This window comes from Alosa sapidissima, chromosome 15, assembly GCF_018492685.1.
Source record: "Alosa sapidissima isolate fAloSap1 chromosome 15, fAloSap1.pri, whole genome shotgun sequence".
NCBI lineage: Eukaryota > Metazoa > Chordata > Actinopteri > Clupeiformes > Clupeidae > Alosa > Alosa sapidissima.
In genome coordinates, this window is record NC_055971.1 from 2,145,410 (window position 1) to 2,164,861 (window position 19,452).

The 19,452-nt window shown below is 38.5% G+C and overlaps 1 protein-coding gene across 1 annotated transcript in view; it reads left to right on the forward strand.

The window, feature by feature from the left end:
• Positions 1-19,452, forward strand: part of LOC121683381 (protein furry homolog) — a 227,594-nt gene that overhangs the window by 139,294 nt on the left and 68,848 nt on the right. The window contains exons 37-38 of the mRNA XM_042063004.1: positions 12,447-12,550; positions 14,591-14,776. Coding sequence (XP_041918938.1) covers positions 12,447-12,550; positions 14,591-14,776 — 290 coding nt within the window. The remainder of the gene's footprint in view (positions 1-12,446; positions 12,551-14,590; positions 14,777-19,452) is intronic.

Sequence of the window (19,452 nt, forward strand, 5' to 3'; positions counted from 1 at the left end):
CATTACTAGTTAGCATAACTAGTTAGCATAACTACTAAAAATGAAAACATTAGCTAAGTTAACTAAATTAAGTACTATCTTTGATAACATAGTTAGCATAACTGCTAGCAAACATTAAAGCCATTCCAACTGTCAGTTATCGTCAATTAAATAATTTAACCTAACCTAACCTAAATAATTTAACCATTTAAATTTTCCACCTATTTAACTGTTCAATCATTCCAACTATATTAAACCTTATCTACCAAGCAAATAATTTAACCATATAAACTACCCACCTATTTAACTGTCCAGTCATTCCAACTATATTAAAGCTCATCTACCTAGCAACCAATATAGTTTGTTTTTACTCTGCATATTTTACATGATATTTTTTGCATTTTCATGCATTCAAAAAAATAGTTATAGTGGATGGAATCCACTATCTTGAAATCTCCTGGCTTCTTCTTCTTATTATTATTATAACCTTTTCTTTTTACCTTTTCAAGAATTAATGCGACTCTAACCGCTTAACTTGACATGACTTGACGCATGTGCTTCAAATTTGGTACAAGTGTTTGTATGACTCAAAGATGAAGTGAGTTGATGTTGGAGGTCAAAGGTCAATGGTCAAGTCAATGAACACTCTGAGTGCGATATCTCAAGAATGCCTTTACATACATGCCTGAAATTTGGTATGAGTATTTGTATGGATTCAAAGATGAAGTGAATTGATGTTGGAGGTCAAAGGTCAAATGTCAAGGTGAAAAACACCTTGAGTGTTATATCTCAAGAACGCCTTGACACACAAGGTCTTTTGGTACGAGGGTTTGTATGAACTCAAAGATTAAGTGATTTAATGTTTTTTTTTCAGGAATTTCCTCACCAACTTTAGCAGCTTTCCATCCACTATTGTAATTCCTTTGGCATTACATTCTAGTTATTATTATAACCTTTTCTTTTTACCTTTTCAAGAATTAATGCGACTCTAACCGCTTAACGTACAGACATGTTGAAATAACCGTTGTGAAGGTCTGGAGTGGGGCAAGAGAGTTATTTTTTCAGATTTTTTAAAAAGTTTATACTTTTTGAGAAATAGGGGATTAAAAATGTTAAAAAGCTCATTTTTCCCCCTTAGACTTCAAAGGCCGTGATGTCATAATGGCCTAAAGGCAGCTGCGCTTGTTAAGCTCCCAGAGTAGTTCCCGGGCTAATTAGAACACTGACACAGGTGTCACCTGTGAAATCAACTGTCTCAGCTTCTAATGCATACAATCTGGTGCTCCCTAAAACTACACATCCTGTTTAAGTGTTTCCCGTGTGTCAAAATAAGTCACAGCCATATCTCATGCTTTGCGCATTATATCTCCAGAACGGTTTGACGCATGTGCTTCAAATTTGGTACAAGTGTTTGTATGGACTCAAAGATGAAGTGAGTTGATGTTGGAGGTCAAAGGTCAAAGGTCAAGTCAATGAACACTCTGAGTGCGATATCTCAAGAATGCCTTACATGCCTGAAATTTGGTATGAGTATTTGTATGGATTCAAAGATGAAGTGAATTGATGTTGGAGGTCAAAGGTCAAATGTCAAGGTGAAAAACACCTTGAGTGTTATATCTCAAGAACGCCTTGACACACAAGGTCTTTTGGTACGAGGGTTTGTATGAACTCAAAGATTAAGTGATTTAATGTTTTTTTTCCAGGAATTTCCCCACCAACTTTAGCAGCGTTCCATCCACTATTGTAATTCCACTGGCATTACATTCTAGTTATTATTATTATAACCATTTTTTCTTTTTACCTTTTCAAGAATTAATGCGACTCTAACCGCTTAACGTACAGACATGTTGAAATAACCGTTTTGTAGGTCTGGAGTTGGACAACAGAGTAACTTTTTCAGATTTTCTTAAAAGTTTATACTTTTTGAGAAATAGGGGATTAAAAATGGTAAAAAGCTAATTTTCCCCCCATAGACTTGAATGGCTGTGATGTCATAATGGCCTAAAGCCAGCTGCGCTCGTTAAGCTCCCAGAGTAGTTCCCGGGCTAATTAGAACACTGGCACAGGTGTCACCTGTGAATCAAACTGTCTCAGCTTCTAATGCATACAATCTGGTGCTCCCTAAAACTACACATCCTGTTTAAGTGTTTCCCGTGTGTCAAAATAAGTCACAGCCATATCTCATGCTTTGCGCATTATATCTCCAGAACGGTTTGACGCATGTGCTTCAAATTTGGTACAAGTGTTTGTATGGACTCAAAGATGAAGTGAGTTGATGTTGGAGGTCAAAGGTCAAAGGTCAAGTCAATGAACACTCTGAGTGCGATATCTCAAGAATGCCTTACATGCCTGAAATTTGGTATGAGTATTTGTATGGATTCAAAGATGAAGTGAATTGATGTTGGAGGTCAAATGTCAAGGTCAAAAACATCTTGAATGTTATATCTCAAGAATGCCTTGACACACAAGGTCTTTTGGTACGAGGGTTTGTATGAACTCAAAGATTAAGTGATTTAATGTTTTTTTTTCCAGGAATTTCCCCACCAACATTAAGCCAGCAGCTTTCCATCCACTATTGTAATTCCTCTGGCATTACATTCTAGTTTAACTGTTAAAATTGCAATGGTTCCCTAACAAACGCCTTAGAGTGACAGGCACTCAAATAGACCCCCCAGTCCCCCCCTCACCCGTTGTCCAAGTCAGCCACCGCCACAAATTTAATCCAATTCTGTGGGAAACACTGAACATTCACACCTAACTTCTGTCATAGCTCATATCTTTAAAATAAATCAGTGAAACAGTATCCTGATAAACAAGTAGCATTTTAACGCCTCCGTCATGTTTCATATTTGGTAAATAAACCACATGGAATCGTTAACTGCTGCCATTGGTCAATTCCTCTGTAGCCTGACAAAACTTATCAGAAGGATTTTTGATTTTCAAAAGCGTTCACCCAACACAGCCGTTACAGCCAAACGAAATCCGTAGCCACAAAATAGGAAGTAGGTCATATCTCAGCAACACTTTCACGTATAGAAACCAAACTTGGTACATGGACTTGGGAACCCATCCTGAGGACACACAGTAAATTGAATTGGTGACATTCAACCACTAGGGGGGTGCTAGAGTTACAGGAACTTAGCTCATATCTAAGCGACACTTTCATTTCTCAAAACAAAACTTGGTACAGGGACTCGGGACTCCATTCTGAGGCCACACATAATTTTGTGTCCTTTGACCTAGAGGTCGCTGCAACTAGCAAAAATGTGTTTTGCCATTTCGGATGTATGTTAATGCACATAACCTTTGACCTGTACGCCCGATTTTGAAAAATTAGCCACTGTTAGAATTCTTTGATCATGCCAGGTTCAATGTAGCATATTCCACTTTTTGCTCACATTAGTGACCGCACCAGAGCAAGCACACTTTCGCAGTTCCTCGGAAATGCAGTCTAGTTCATTCAGTCACCAACTTTTTAAAGTAACTAGTTACTTCAGAAAGTAACTATTGAGTTACTTTCAAGTACATTTTTAATTGCTCAAATATGACCCCACCTCCACCCCTCTTTAATGGAACTTAAAATACATGTGCATGTTCAATTATTTATGATAAATATGAATATTGAAATGAAATGTACACTTAATACAATATACATTATTGTACACAAATCTAAAAATGTCAATGTTGCTGTGGGACAAAGTTGTCTCCAATCAAATGCCATGTATGTAGCCTAGATATTATTATTATATGTTTATATAGTGGATTGATACAAATAACGTTTGTTTGAGCTCCACATTATTTTGAGTAGCATATTGGGTGTCTATATAGTTCGAAAACGTTTTTCTACACGGTAGGGCTACCTCTCCTCTGACCGGTATTTTGGCAACTAGTGGCCTGAATGAGTTCGACTCATAATGTAGATAATGGCAGCATATCCTCCACTACATAACTGACAGTTTGTTCAGTTCGGTCTTAGACAAAACTAGGGCTGGGATAAACGATTATTTTTTAAACGATTAATCTAGCGATTATTTTTTCGATGCATCGATTAATCTAACGATTCATTTTTTCAGTCCGATTCGATTTCGATTCAATTCGATTATCTCCCAATTCCAATAGCAACTTATATATGTTTATTTACATATATGAATAAAAAAAACATACATTCTTTAACATTGCAATATATGTTTATTGCTCTTAAGATTCAAAAATAAAAGACTATACAAGTGCAAAGTAATGCATTCTTAGTCAGAGGTAGCATTCAATAAAATTCCGTAGTGTACACTCTAAGAAAAAAAGGTTCCATCCTTTGATACAAATAAGGCACCCTAAATGGTTCCAAATGGAACCTTTTAAAAAGGTTCTATGAGATGAACCATCAGGGGTGCCATTATTTTACATTCTAATGGTTCTAAATGGAACCATAACTACCAGGTGTGTTTTATTACTACTAGGCCTACTACTACTACTTATTATTATTATTATTATTATTATTAGTATTAGTAGTAGTAGTAGTATTACTTAAATTAATGAGAAGTAGCGTATAATGTGTACGAAATGTTAAATACAAATAGACAACATCAATCAAAAATTGACACATCAGTCAAATATCATTCAAATACTGTATTCAGTATTTCTACATTAATTTACATATTCATTGCTTTAGCATATCTTTTATATTACTCGCAAAAAAATGTGTGTCATAAGACGCTCAAAACAACAATAGATACATATTTACAAATTAATTTACATATTCATTGCTTAAACATATCTTCTATATTACTTGCATAAAGAATGTGTCATAAATACGCTCAAAACAGCAATAGTTACATTTTTACAAATTAATAAATTTCAAATGATTATAATGTATGGTGGGCCTCTTTTGGGTACTGAACATCAAAAAGAAAATATAAACAAAAAATACACAAGGCCTAAGGAGGCATCAATGTCAGGGGAGGGGCCAATGACAAATTCGCATTGGAGGGCATGTGGCACATCCATCTCTCTACTTGCTATTGTGATGCCATCCATCTTTATGGATGCTCTCCTGGCAAGGAGGGGAGTATCGCCACCCTGGAAGATGATGGTTGGAAACACGCTCAGTGGTTTCTATGCAAATGAGAAATGTACAAGGGATCTCCTGTAAGAGTCTATGATGTGAATTGACAACATAAAGCAATGTTACTTGTAATGTTAAAAACATCAAATACCTCGTCTAAACAATACAGAAACTTGGCATCCTCCTTAAAAAGGGCAGGCAAAATTAGGACAGCAGCACTTTTTTGAAGGTCTGAAATGTCAAAAGAAGCAAAGAATGATTTCATTAAAACATAGTTTAATGATCTTATTATTATTAAATAATTGAAGGGTGCAAGGGAAAAGAAGAAGCTGGTGACTTGCCATCTGTGTTAGCATCTCGTAGGCTTGACAGCCTCTCCCTCTGACTCCCACTGTCAGCCACTCTGATGACGTTAGGGGTCAATATACTGAGGGTATTATGCAGGCTTAGCTTTAAGTCCAGTCCAAACCGCAACTTCATTTCATGATGCATCTACAAATGAACAAACAAAACAAAACAGAGGAAATTGTAGTTACCAATAAATGGTTATAGAACTTACTACTGAACAGCACTGAACTCACATTACAGTAATACTACTATAAGACTTTGCTACTCACCAGCTCTGGCACCCAAAGAAATTGGAACATCTCCATCACCTCCTCAGTTGGCTTTCCCATTTACTCTACCCTCTTATAGACAGTTTGCCTCATCCTGTCCATTATATGACTAATATCTGGCTGACGACGGCACAACTAATTGTTTATGGCGTATGCTCTTGAAAGCTGTGGTAGTCCTCCCCAACTGCTATAAGGTCCAACATAATCTGAAAAAAAAAAAAAAGACATGCAGAGAATGCAAAACGTATGTGAGCAATGATAATATAAATTTTCTCACGCCAGATAGTCTTTCATTTAATCAGAAATAAATAAATAATTAACTAACGACCTAACTGCTGTATGATTCAACATTTCATTCACAAACATATTACAAACCTCTTGTGTTGGCTCGTAATCAGAAGACATCTGGACCCCCACTCTGTACTTTTTTGCTCTCTGAAATTAGCAAAGAGAAATGTGTAATATTAAGATATCTGTACTGACAAACAGTGGCTACTGTGACTAGCTAGCATATAGACATACAGACAAGAAAACAAACGGGCTAAAGACAAGCAAGAATGTAAAAATGGCACCTGATGTCCAGGTGGGTCCTCCAGAGGCACATGGTCCACAATTCTTTGTCTTCTGACACCAAACTTTCTCTTAATCTCCTGCATCGTCATCAGGTTTATCAAAGGAGACCTTTCCTTTTTGAACTTATTCCTAAGACACTCCAGCGGGTCTCCTTTGAGTAAAGACATGAATTATGAGACTCAGACAGAGTCAGAGTAGTATAGGAATTTAATTGAGGAATAATGTTTTCCATAACAAAACGTTAAAAAATAACATACATAACCAGATTAGCTGTGGTCATTAAGAAATGGATATCTAGTGATCAGACACCAAATTAGTGTATTTTTTATGGTTTGGGTACCTGAAAGAACAATCATTGGAATTAGAATTGTCCTATTCATGGTTTTAGTAGCAGAGGAGATGTTGAGCGTATTAAACAATAGGCAGGAAAAAAATAACAAAAGTCTATAGGCAGAAAAAAATAACATGTGGTCCTAAAACCTTCATGAAAAAAATCTCTTTACCAGGAGAAATTAATGAAGTATACTCACTGAACCAACGATGATTTGCGTGACTTTTCCACCTCTCAAAAACAAGACTGTGTTTCATCAGAGGAAACAGTTGTTAAACCATCCTCTCTGTCAACCCCAGCAGTCTCCCCATCAATTTGCTGTTCTGTTAATAGACTTTCATTACATTAAATATAATGCAAACAATGCAGAAATCAGGAAGATGCTGATGAAGTAGCTGTAGATGTTGCAAATATTTGGGAAAGTAAAACTTTACATCACAAATTGGACACTTAAAGATAGTCAGAGGTAATGGATACTATAGAGACATAGAGACATTAAGTACATATTGTAGTGAGTTAGTAAGTTCCATCCTCTTTTAGATGCCTTGTGACCGCCTACAGGAAGACTGGAAGATTTTGCGGCTAGGGGATTGTCTCTCTGCAGTTAGGAGCTAACAGCAAGTTGCCAACATGGTGGGAAAAAAATCGTGCCTGTTTTATTTCTGGCAATAACACATCAATGTTGCATGTCTTGCCTTTGAAACATGAGTTGAGAAATGGTTCGGATTTATCGTTGGAACACCACCACCGAAGTAGTGCAACATTAGTTCTGTGTTCCAATCATTTCGACCACACTCACTGCCTTAGAAAGTGGTTTTGCATCGATGTTCTGAAAACCTGGTTCTAGTGATGTAGTACTCGAGTCCGGTCTCGAGACCAATTTCTGCTTTCTCGGTCTCGTCTCGGACTCGTTCCTTCAAAGACTCGGTCTTGACTCGGTCTCGGACCACAGTGGGAGGAGAAGGACTCGTAATTTCAGACCGAGTCCTCGAGACCAACGCATTTTTTATGTTCATATAAAAAACAGACAACACATAACAACAATAATAATAAAATGCAATGTTGACCGGCATTATTTGAAAATGACATCCCATGGTGCAATGCAAAGATACTGCCGTCAGAGCCGTTTATTTATCTCTATGGCTCTGCTGCCGGTGTCTGTAGGTCAGCATAGTCCATATTAAGACGTTAAGACTGCTCCTCTAAACAATTCCCAATCTAGCTTAGTCTGTAGGCCTAACTGTTGATTATTAACTGGGGTGATATTAAATTATGAATATTAAAACTGAACATTTTTTATGGTCTTGGTCTCGACTCCTAAAAGACTCGGTCTCGACTCGGACTTGCTTCTTCAAAGACTCAGTCTTGACTCGGACTCGACTGTATTTGAAAACCAACAGACTCGGTCTCGACTCGGTCTCGACCCTTCAAAGACTCGGTCTTGACTCGGACTCGGCATAGGCGGTCTCGTCCCCATCACTACCTGGTTCTGTACCGTCATGACGATCAACCACCAGCTCACTCACAGGCTGTAAGTACAAACAAACTTTTCCACCTAACGTCTGTTACAAAATAGCGTGTTCATGTTCTTCACGTTAGCATGCATGAAAAGGGTACAAGCTAGGCTTAGGCTAGCCTATATTACAGGAAGCTACACCAGGCACGTAACTGAAGTGTTCTGTTCGCGACATGTGAAAACAGAGAATGCCTAATAGGAAGGGCTCTGGTAAAATCCATTAGAGTAATGGTCTATTTTCCCGAACGTAGCCTACAGGCCACTAACACGCCAGGTGTAGCTACTTCCATTGATTAGGCCTATTGGAAGCTAATTGTTGCAGTAGGCCATAACGCGAACGGAATGCTTCGTGTGCCTGGTGTAGCTACACTCATAAGAAACTGACCACACTACCCAGAGATTTAGCTTGTTGAACCTATAATCTTCTAACCTAAGCGTTAAACCACAAATAATAATATTAGCAACAATATTTTATGCTCAACTAAGTATGGGTATTGTTCTAGTCTAAACAGGGAAAATCAAAAACACAATACCCGTGCACTATTAGGCTAAGTTGCTATCACTAGAGCTCAGGTATTTTACACTTCAGTCTAATTTATGTCTTCTTGCCATTATTACATTGACCTTTGTAGGCCTACAATGATGTTTTGTTTGATTACTTGCTGTTTACTTAGTGTTTTGTATGTCTTCCAGAGCACATCCTCATGTCAGGCTACACAGCTTTCTAGCCTACATTAGGTCATCACGTTAGAAGCAAAGGTTTGTGATCTAACTTTTATTGTTGTGCTAGTTAGTTTCAAGAAGTCTTTTTCTAGTAGGCTAATACAGGTTCTTATGTGCTCGTCAGTGTTTTGGAAAGTCAATTCATGGGTTTCTTCAGGTCACTTTCCACAGGTGTATAAAATCAAGCACCTCGATTATGAATGCAGACTGCATGGTGCTTGATTAATACACCTGTGTAAATGGACCTGATGAAACCCATGAATTGCATAACAGATAGAATTGATATTACCGAATGTCGTCTTGTGGGTGTGCTACTTAGTACATCATACACCTTACCACAGTCACTAAAATATTTTTGTTTCCATTGTGCCAGTACAGTTTTGTGAGAGAGTGAATGTCCTGTGTACTATTAGTATCTTGTAACTTGACAGTAATACACATTTATTTACTTTAGGTACCCAAACAGAATACTTCATGAAAAGTATGAGTATTGATACAAGCACTTCGGATACACCATGGGCATCGGGGCCTGCTACCTCTACTACCATCAAGCCTGTTCATCCAAGGCCAGCTAGAAGACCTTGGGTTGATCAAGAGGAGGAGGATGAAAGCGACATCTCCACAATAACACCTGATGGCTCCACCTATGGCCCAGCGCAATCAAAGAGCAATGTAATAAAATCATCACAGCCAACGAATGTGTTTTGTGTGTTGTCCCTTCGGATCCCCAGGACAATACAAGCCGAAACAACAACTCAGACCTTTTTCCCTAAATAATCCCAGCACCATCTTACAAAGGATCTGTAGGCCAGATGTCTGCATCGTCTGGCAAAAAGAGGACATTGTTAATTCTGTGCATAGTTTGGATGTTCTTGTTTTGTGTTTGCATTATTTTAATAGACTGCAATATTACTATTTGTCAGTGTTTCACGGACCACCTAGCAAAAAAAAAAAAAAACAGTAGACCTACTTCAACAGTATATTACACAATAGGCCTTCTCACTGAACCACCTTGCTTATTGTCTTTGCACCTTGCTTATGGTGTCAGAGGATTCATATGATTTAAACTGGCATAGGTTACATCAGTGTTGCAGAACTGTTTGGATTTACATACAAGTTGGTTCAATATTGCAAACAACTCATCTATTATATTTTACCACATCTACTTGTGGAACACTTGAGATAGCTTGCGGACCACACTTTGAGTACCACTGCTGTATGTAAATATAATAAAGTTGTTTATAGAAAATTGGCCTGTTTTGTATATTTGTTTTAGGAGTTTCATCAGTTTTTGTCCCTTTTAAGCTAAAGGTTTATCTTACCTTTCATATCTTCTGTCTCACAGAGGGCCATAGTCGTCATAGTCGAATGTTTAGTGCATTTTGAAGGGAGTACATTATGCTAAGGCAGACTGGTTCTAATCCTGGGTACAGGGTCATACAACAGGGGTACTGGTGTTGCCCATTTTTCTAACCACATGAGCAATCCCTTACGAAAAAGTAGTATAGGAATCTTATAGTATTTGGGACAAAATATTATAGTAATATTATAGGAATAATTGGGACATACTGTAGAAGTACTACTAATAACTCTAGAATATCCTGTAACCGCTATAGTTTTTCTATAGTAGTCTTATAGTACCATAGTATGTCCAAATACTATAGTATTCCTATAAGATTACTGTAATATTTAGTCCCAAAATACTATAAGATTCCTATAGTAGGCTACTTTTTCTGTCATACATGACAGAAAACTTGAGTAGGCTAACTTCTGCCAATGTCAGGCTATCAAAGCATAGTTCTCATTACCGGAGAAGTCTTGCAGCACACATTCTCTGCTTCTGTAGGCATTCTGGTACAATTCCAGCAAAATATAGGTAGGCGTGTTTGCATTTAGATCTATATACATATTGGGCTATGACCAAGTGGTCTTTCAATGATAGTATCATGGAATTCAAACCATAACTATCTAGCTATTCCGATAGCATTAGAAGGCTAGGTCAGTGGCTGAACTGCATTTAGGGTAAGTAAAATATCTACTAGGAAGATTGCAAAGACTTTTGACTGTGTAAAGAAATAGGTCTTTATTTTAAAACGTTTCCAACTGTTTATTACTTGAAAGCAAGATGACGATTGTCACAAACGTTTACCTCTTTTAGGAGAAATTTTAAGCTGACAGGCAATTGTTACCATTCTATTAAACCAACGTTCACCGACAAACGATCAGGAAGCGGTTCTTCTTCCTACTCTAATACTAGGATCAAACACATGAAGTTGTATCTCCGAAGACATTTTGTGCAACAGTTTTGACTCGAGTTTTAGCAAGGTTTTAGCACTGTAAAGTTCAATATGGAGCATAGCACAGGCAGAATCGGATGAGGACGCACTGGAGGAAGCGTCACAGTACTGTTAGCCAATCAGAGGTGAATTCATTAGCATGTCATTAATATTCATGACTAGAGGCGAAATCCAGTCGTTCCTCCCCGCCCACCTTCCCCACCAAACTAGAACAGCATGAAACAGACGCAGGTCAGCATTTTTTTCACCAAAACCGGCTCACAGGGCATTCATCAATACTACAGACCACTGCAAAATTAATGAAAAAACGATGAGATGAGACCTTTAATATTCGCAATTGGTGCACTGGCATGTTTAAGTGTAATGTTGCAGTGTAATGTTAGATTATGTTTAAGTTAAGTACAGAACTGACTGTGCGCCCAAATTTTTGTCTGTGCTCCTAAATTTTTACTTGGGCGCACAAGTGCTCCTGGAAAAAAATGTTAGTGTAGAGCCCTGAACTTAACTTAGTTTAGTCTCCTCAATGTACTATGTTGTGATAAGACCTTAGCAGAGTTTACCTTAACTTTAATGCTGCAGTTTTGAACAAATTTGCGCAGCATGGTCACGATGCTAAGCGGATTTAATAGCAATTTAGCCCACTGTGTTCTATGCAGTGCTTCTATGTGGCAACAACAATCCTTCAACAATCGTGAATAATTTGTTAAATGCACATGCAGAGGAGGAGCAGCGGGCTCGTTACGAGAGAGAGCGGGCGGGGCGAGGAAAGGCTGTGTGAGTAGATTTCTAAGTAAAAAGTGCAGCTCAATGAAATTATCTTATCTTTAATTTAAATAGTAGGACTATAACATAACATCAATGTGTGGTGGCCGGTTTTGATTTCATGGTGCCCAGCCACAGATAAGTCAATGTATGGAAAACACTGAAGGTGTAAAATTAAAAATATTTAGCAGCACATGTTATGCTTGACGAATCGACGCTCATATTTTGCGTCGACGTATTTTTTGCATTGACGTCATCGATTACGTCGATGCGTTGTCCCAGCCCTAGACAAAACGTCTGGTGGGGGCTTAAAATCAAGCTTCAGTTGCTTAGGTTTTGTGGCACTGTCTCCGTTGGCCTCTAATTTCTTGGTGTAGTAAGGACTGTGTGTGCAAATAAAGCACCCTTTCCGTGTTTATACCAGGGCACCAACTTGTATATTTCTTTATGGTCATTGTTAAGTTTGCACCATGTTACTTAATCAAGACATCTGTACCAATGTAATTGAAAGACTTTAGCTTTGCATAATGCATACTATTATACCACAGAGGATGCAGGTGTGATGATGACCGGTTGTGTGTTTGAGCAGGTGTAACATCGCAGTGATCTTGATGACGGAGTTGGTGGTGGACCATAGTGTGAGTGAGGACTGGGCACTTCATCTACCCTTGCTCATACATGCCCTCTTTCTGGGTTAGTGTCTCATCCCTTATAACTTGATTAAGTCATATCAATGGGGTTAATGCAATTAGTCATTGTCTGCTGTTTCTAATTGTCTAAATTACCAAATAATGTGTTGATTATGTGTGGCTGAAAATGACTAGTGTAGCTTATTGTATTGCTAAATAGTCATGTTATCATTGTTTGCATGCACAGCTATTTTAATCTGTAATTACTGAGAACTCAATGATCTATCAATAATTAAAACATTACATAATTAAGGTTGTTATGAATTTAATTTGAACTACTACAACTTTTTGATCACAAATGTATGGTAACACTTTATAATAACTACACACAATTCATCATTTGTTAAGCATTTGTAAACTATTAGTAAATGGTTTGTTCATCATTTGTAAAGTATTGCTCATACATTATTTCTCACTAGTAAAGCATTTGTACACACAGTTATAAATGGTTTGTTCATAGTAAATAAGCCTAAAGCCTAAATAAATCTAAAATATGTTCATAAATTATTGTGAATACTTAAGGCGAGACATGGTAGGTGAAAACATTGTTTTTTCATGCACTGTCCAATTTCGAGATTTTGGGCTAGCTTGCTACCTTAGCGTGTATTATGTCCCACTACTACAACAAAAAAGTCCAATTTACACATTTATGTGTTTATTTCATTACAATTAGTCTACTCACGCCTGTATGATCCAAAACATATCATGTGTAGTACCGTTGGAAAGCTCTGTTCTTCCTGTATAACGCTGTGCAATTTGCACATTGTCCAAATATGGACACTTCCTTTGTATCAGCAACCAATGGCGAAAGTTCAAAGACGAGTCTAGGCTGACAACGGAATCTTATTGGCTGTGTTTCAAGGCTGTTTTCTCAAAATGAGTTTCCTCTCCCACTCTGAGAACGAAATCTCCACTTTAAAAGCACTTACATACACCAAACTTTCCAGTCGTATACCTAACTACTTATTACTTACTTACTTTATATTACTGTGTACAAATGCTTTACTGATGAGAAATAATAGTTTACAAATGCTTAATAAATTATGAATTGTGTGTAGTTATTATAAGTGTTACCACATTTATTTATTGTTACTTTCTCCTCATATTAGTTGTATGTGACATTAACCCTAACCCACAATAAAAATGTAAATCAGGTTTATTGGCCAAGTATACTTGCATATACAAGGAATTTTTTGTTCTCTGCATTTTACCCATCCAGGGGTACACACACACACACACACACACACACACACACACACACATTCAGAGCAGTGAGCACACTAAGAGCACACATACACACCCGCAGCAGTGGGCAGCCCTTAATCCTGGCGCCCGGGGAGCAGTTGGAGGTTAGGTGCCTTTCTCAAGGGCACCTCATCTGTGGATGTGGATGTGGGAGAGCGCTGTTCAATCACTCCCCCACCCACATTTTTACTACCAGTCAGGGATCGAGCCTACCACCCTTCGGTCACAAGTCCATTCCCTAACCAGTAGGCCACAGATGCCCTGCACGGATGCCTTACTACAACAATAGGGTGGTTTAGTGGATGGCCGCAGGTCTTCCATGCAGATGACCAATGTTCAATACCCCTCTCATGTGAACAAAAAATCTCTTTCCATAATACAACCAGGTACAAGTTGTAGAATCTTTTGATCCACCAGAGGCATAACAGTCTTGGTCAGTGGCGTAATGATTTTTGTGGGTTTAAGATAGCGATTTTTGAATCATGCGCCTGACCAAACCTATTTTATTAATTTATATGCCCGTGGGCGTAATATTCGATTAAACTGGAGTACATGGTGAAAAACTCATCACTGCCTTGGGTGTAAGATTGGAATAAAACTTGCGTCGCACTTGGCGCCTTGTTGCGCCAGGTGTAAGATAGGGCCCTAACACACACATACATACACACTCACTTCCATACACAGAGAGAGAGAGCGAGAGAGAGAGTGAGAGTAAGCTCCGACATCATTGCAAATATTAAGAAAAAAAGCTGATTTGGTATATTGCATGTTTACTATTTTGGTGTTTCATCCTAAACAGGCATGGACCACTACCGCCCTGAAGTGTTTGAACACAGCAAGCTTCTGCTCCTCCACCTCCTCATCACCCTCTCCTGCAATAGCAACTTTCACGTCATTGCCTCAATGCTCCTGCAATCTAAAGAGATCAACTGCATCAGGAACTTGACCATCAGACCCAGCTATGAGCCTGAGTGCCTCTACACAGGTAACCTTCAACAAAACAAACAAACAAAAATACCCTCTAATGTCAAAGTGAAAGCGCATTTCTACAAAGTAATGTTAATAATTAAAAAATATAATGCAAAATAAGCAATTGCATAAATAAAGCTAAAGTGACTGATGTAAAAAAACAGCGGTCCACCCAATTAATGCTAGTAGTCTCACAATTAGTAAAATGGAGATTGCCGGAGTGCAGTGAATATTTATATACTATGGTAATATAAAGACACTGTCTGGAAGTTCCAGTCTCTGGTCAATCTGTATTCCTGGCTACGATTCCACCATGAAGACAAAAGAACACTCTAAACAACTCAGAGAAAATGTTATTGAAAAGCATAAGTGAGGGGATGGATAAAAGAAATGAACATCCCCTGGAGTTCAGTGAAATCCATCATTAAGGAATGTAAGGAATGTGACATGTGTAAATTTGCCTAGAGCAGGTCGTCACCACAAATTGAGTGACCGTTCAAGAAGAAAACTGGTGGAGGAGGCCACCAAGGCACTTATGACAACTCGGAGTTAAAAGCTTCAGCAGCTGAGATGTGAGAAACTGCATACAACAGCTATTGCCCGAGTTCTTCACCAGTCAAAGCTTGTGAGTGACAAAGCTCTTATTAAATCTCAACTAAAGTTCACCCAAAGACATGTGGGAGACTTCAAGGTCAAATGGAAGAAGGTTCACCACAAACGCACCATCCCTAATTTGAAGCATGGTGGTGGTAGCATCATGATGTGGGGATGCTTCTCGACAGCAGGCCCTGGAAGGCTTGTAAAGGTAAAATTAATTAAAGTCAAATCAAGTCTATTTATATAGCGCATTTCATACACAGAGGTAATTTAATGTGCTTTACATAAACAAAAGCAAACAGTAATAACAAATAAAAGCATAAAAGGGCAATAGTGAAAGAATAGTTTAAAAGGTAAAGATCATAGTAATAATATATTTTTTTTTAAATCATAAAACGCACAAGGTAAAATCATTTAAAAAATGACAGATTCAGAATTTATAACTCAGTTAACAGAAAGCATATTTGAGAACAGTTTGGTCTTAAATCTAGATTTAAAACTGGCTACAGTTGGGGCCTTTTTAATGTCATCCGAAAGTTGGTTCCAGAGCTGAGCCGCGTAGCAGCTAAAAGCTGCTTCACCATGTTTAGTTCTAACCGCAGGTTTTGCTAACAGGTTTTTCTCCTGAGACCTGAGAGGTTTGGAGGGTGTGTACTACTGAAGCATGTCTGAGAGGTATTTAGGTCCTGCTCCATTTAGTGATGTATAAACAAGCAGTAGTGCTTTAAAGTCAATTCTGTGACTTACTGGAAGCCAGTGCAGGGACTTAACAATTGTTAAGTTCTTTTAGTTTTTGTGAGAACCCTAGTTGCTGCATTTTGTATCACCTGAAGCTGTTTGATAGTCTTTTTGTGGTCTATCAAGCTGAACTCTGACATCAAGTTAAGTTTCCCTCTATTTGTAGCTGGAAGTTCAGGATGTTGAATTAGTAATTGAGCAGATATGTTGAGTCTGATTTAGTCAATTTTACCTTTGAAAAAAGATGAGAACTCATTGCATTTATTAATTGAGAGAAGTTCAGGCGCTTATTGTGAGGGGGGATTTGTTAACTTATCGACAGTTGAAAATAGAACACGAGTGTTATCTGAACTTCTACTGATGTTAGAAAAGAAAGACTGTCTTGCTTTGCATATTTCGGAGTTATATGTGCGGAGCATCTCTTTATGGGTTTCAAAGTGGATCTGAAGTTTGTATTTACGCCATTTCAGCAAAATATATGGAAATCCTGGAGGACAATCTGCATTTAGTCTACAAGAGAACTAGGACTAAGAAGAAGATTTACTTTCCAGCAAGGCAATGAGCCAAAGCATACAGTGAAAACTACACAGAAATGGTTGACAACAGACAACAAGGTGAATGTTCTGGAGTGGCCACGTCAAAGCCCAGGGGCCGGTTTCCAGATAACGTTCACTCTTAGCAAGCTATGAAAACTCCTAAGGTAAACCTTAACAAAGTTGGTTACCTTTATAGTCGTGGTTCCCAAACTGTCCCTTAGGAGTTTTCTTATGGAAAGCTCCTTACGTCCAACGTACAAGGCACTGTCCACTCTGAAGGTGCTGAATTGGTTAACATTGATTGCTCAGAAATAGATTTTTCACTTCTTGCAGAGGTGCATGACAGCATTAAGACGTGAAAATGTGTTCATTGCACACACAAAAAACATTGCTCAAATATTGCCTCCAATAACATTTACTTCAACATGGATGAACTTATTAATAGCATAGTATGATAAAGTAGAAATGAAATGATCCACCCTTAACACTTTGAATGCCGTGCTGTTTAGGAAGTTTTGCCCCAGAGTGCCAGCAATCTAGATCATTGTTGACAATTTTTGCAGTGCCACAGCGTATTCTATGTTATAGCTATGGACACATACTATGGCTTGTTTGAAAGCTCTCAGTGGGTACAAAACGTTTATTTCTACATGCATCTGTTCCTGAGAAATCCCAAGCTAAACAGTGGCTAGTTTTCATCAAAATCCCTGTTTGTTTTTTTTCTAGAAATGGAGATACAGTGGGCATTACTTCAAATTAGGTCCGCGCGTGACATCACGCGGGATCACGCAACTTTAATTTGTATTTTTCCAATGACGCTGCAACGGCGCTGCAACAACCCAAACAACCGGCAGATGGCCTCACAGATGCGCTCGTGCCTTAGATATAGGCCTATTAACTGACCGCCCAATTCACGTTGGCTGGGGGGCAGGGGGGGGCATCAGACATTTGTGCCCAGGAGTCTATGAATTGTTAATCCGGCCCTGCCCCCAACAAATCACACCTTTCCACCTCTGTGACAGCTTAAACGAAGTCGAGAGGACTCCTAACTCACAGACCTATTCACAAACCGCTTTTTGTGGCATTTCGCTATGTTTTGAAATCCTATGCGGCTACAGGAGCTTCCAATCGTGAGGAAGCAATTTTGCATTGTAGGCATAAATAACATGCAATAACGCCACCAACAACGACCAAAACTAGGCTAATCATTGTCAACATGTAAATGAAATGTAACGTTATTGTGAATCAAATTAAAATGTTCTCCTCCTTGCAAATGTAGGTATAGGCATAGTAACAGATTAATTTAATAATGTTACAAAGATACCGCATCAATCCTTATGTTTCATTAGGCTACTAGACTATTTGTTTAGCCTTACTCTTGATTAATTTAGGCTAGGCCTTTTTATTCAGTTATTTATCATCTTCCGTCCTTGTGTAGCGCACACATTCTCAGACCTGTCACCTGTCACTCATCATCGTAAGGGAGGTGTTTGGAATCATTCCCGCGTTACAATCATCAGCCAATCAAGGTCACTTCAGTCAAGCTCGTGCATGAGTAATGACGTCATCCATAGCAACGAAGACTCACTCTTAGTTTAGGAGTTGTCATTTTTCCTTACTAAGAGTAGGTCTGAAAGGCTTTGTGAATAACTTAATAAGAGAAACTCATAGCTAAAATATTTTATTGCTATTTAGGAGTACTCCTAGTGGTAAGATAAAAGGCTTTGTGAATATGGCTCCTAGTGTCTAACCCAATGCATAGCCCATTTACACAAAATAATGGTTGAATATTACTGATGATATTTCATTGTTATTTAAGAACATGCAGTGCGTGTAGGGCCCCAAAAACATACTGCATATTGTGGCGGATCTGTTATTTAGCCTACTTACTGTAGGCTGCGCAAACCACAGGCCTTTATTTTGGGCAAGCCTGAATTCGAGGCAGACCTTTATTTAATAAGGCTTCTGTTGACAGTAATTTTCTTGCCCCCGCTACCACAGCTGTGTGAGCGCGTCCCTGGTGGCATGCTCACGCGTTATGTCTCCTTGCAAACTTGACCTATAGCGCAACCATTTACGTCTTCATAAGGTTGAAGAGCACTGCTCTCCCATGCCCACAACCACGGTTGAAGTGCCCTTGAGCAAGGCACCTGACCCCTCACTGCTCCCCGAGCGCCACTGTAGCAAGTCAACTCACTGCTCCGGGTTAGTGTGTGCTTCACCTCATGTGTGATCGTGTCATCTCACTGTGTGTTCACTAATTCACGGATGGGATAAATGCAGAGACCAAATTCCTTTTATATGCAAGTAGACTTGGGCTATAAACCTGATTTACATTTGTTGTTATATTTGAAGAGTTCAGATGCAAAACCCTCTAAATCCGTCTGACCACTTTTCTTTTAAATGAGCATTTAAATTCAGGCTCCTATAGGTTTTTGCCTATAAATCGATATTTCAGACCAGGAAGAGAGTGGTATTTAGTGGGTTTAGAAGTTAAATTATTTGATTAGCGTATACTATGTGTGGAGAGCATCCCCTCACCATCTTTATCTAATTTTTGACATAGGTGGCATTTAGAGGCTTTTGCATCTGAACCCTTCATTTGTTGTTGTAATGCCAATTGATTTGTGTCATTCCTTGCAATACTGGAAGAAATAATTTTCTTGATTCTGTCCTCTCCTCCTGTCATCAACTTTGCCGTTTTCTCTGTAATTAAAGGGGAAAATTCAAGGACTATTATAGTTAATGTGCTGACTAACTGGCAAGTACCTCATAACTCAGACTAGTTTGTATCAATCCTAGACTGTGGTGACTGTTTTTG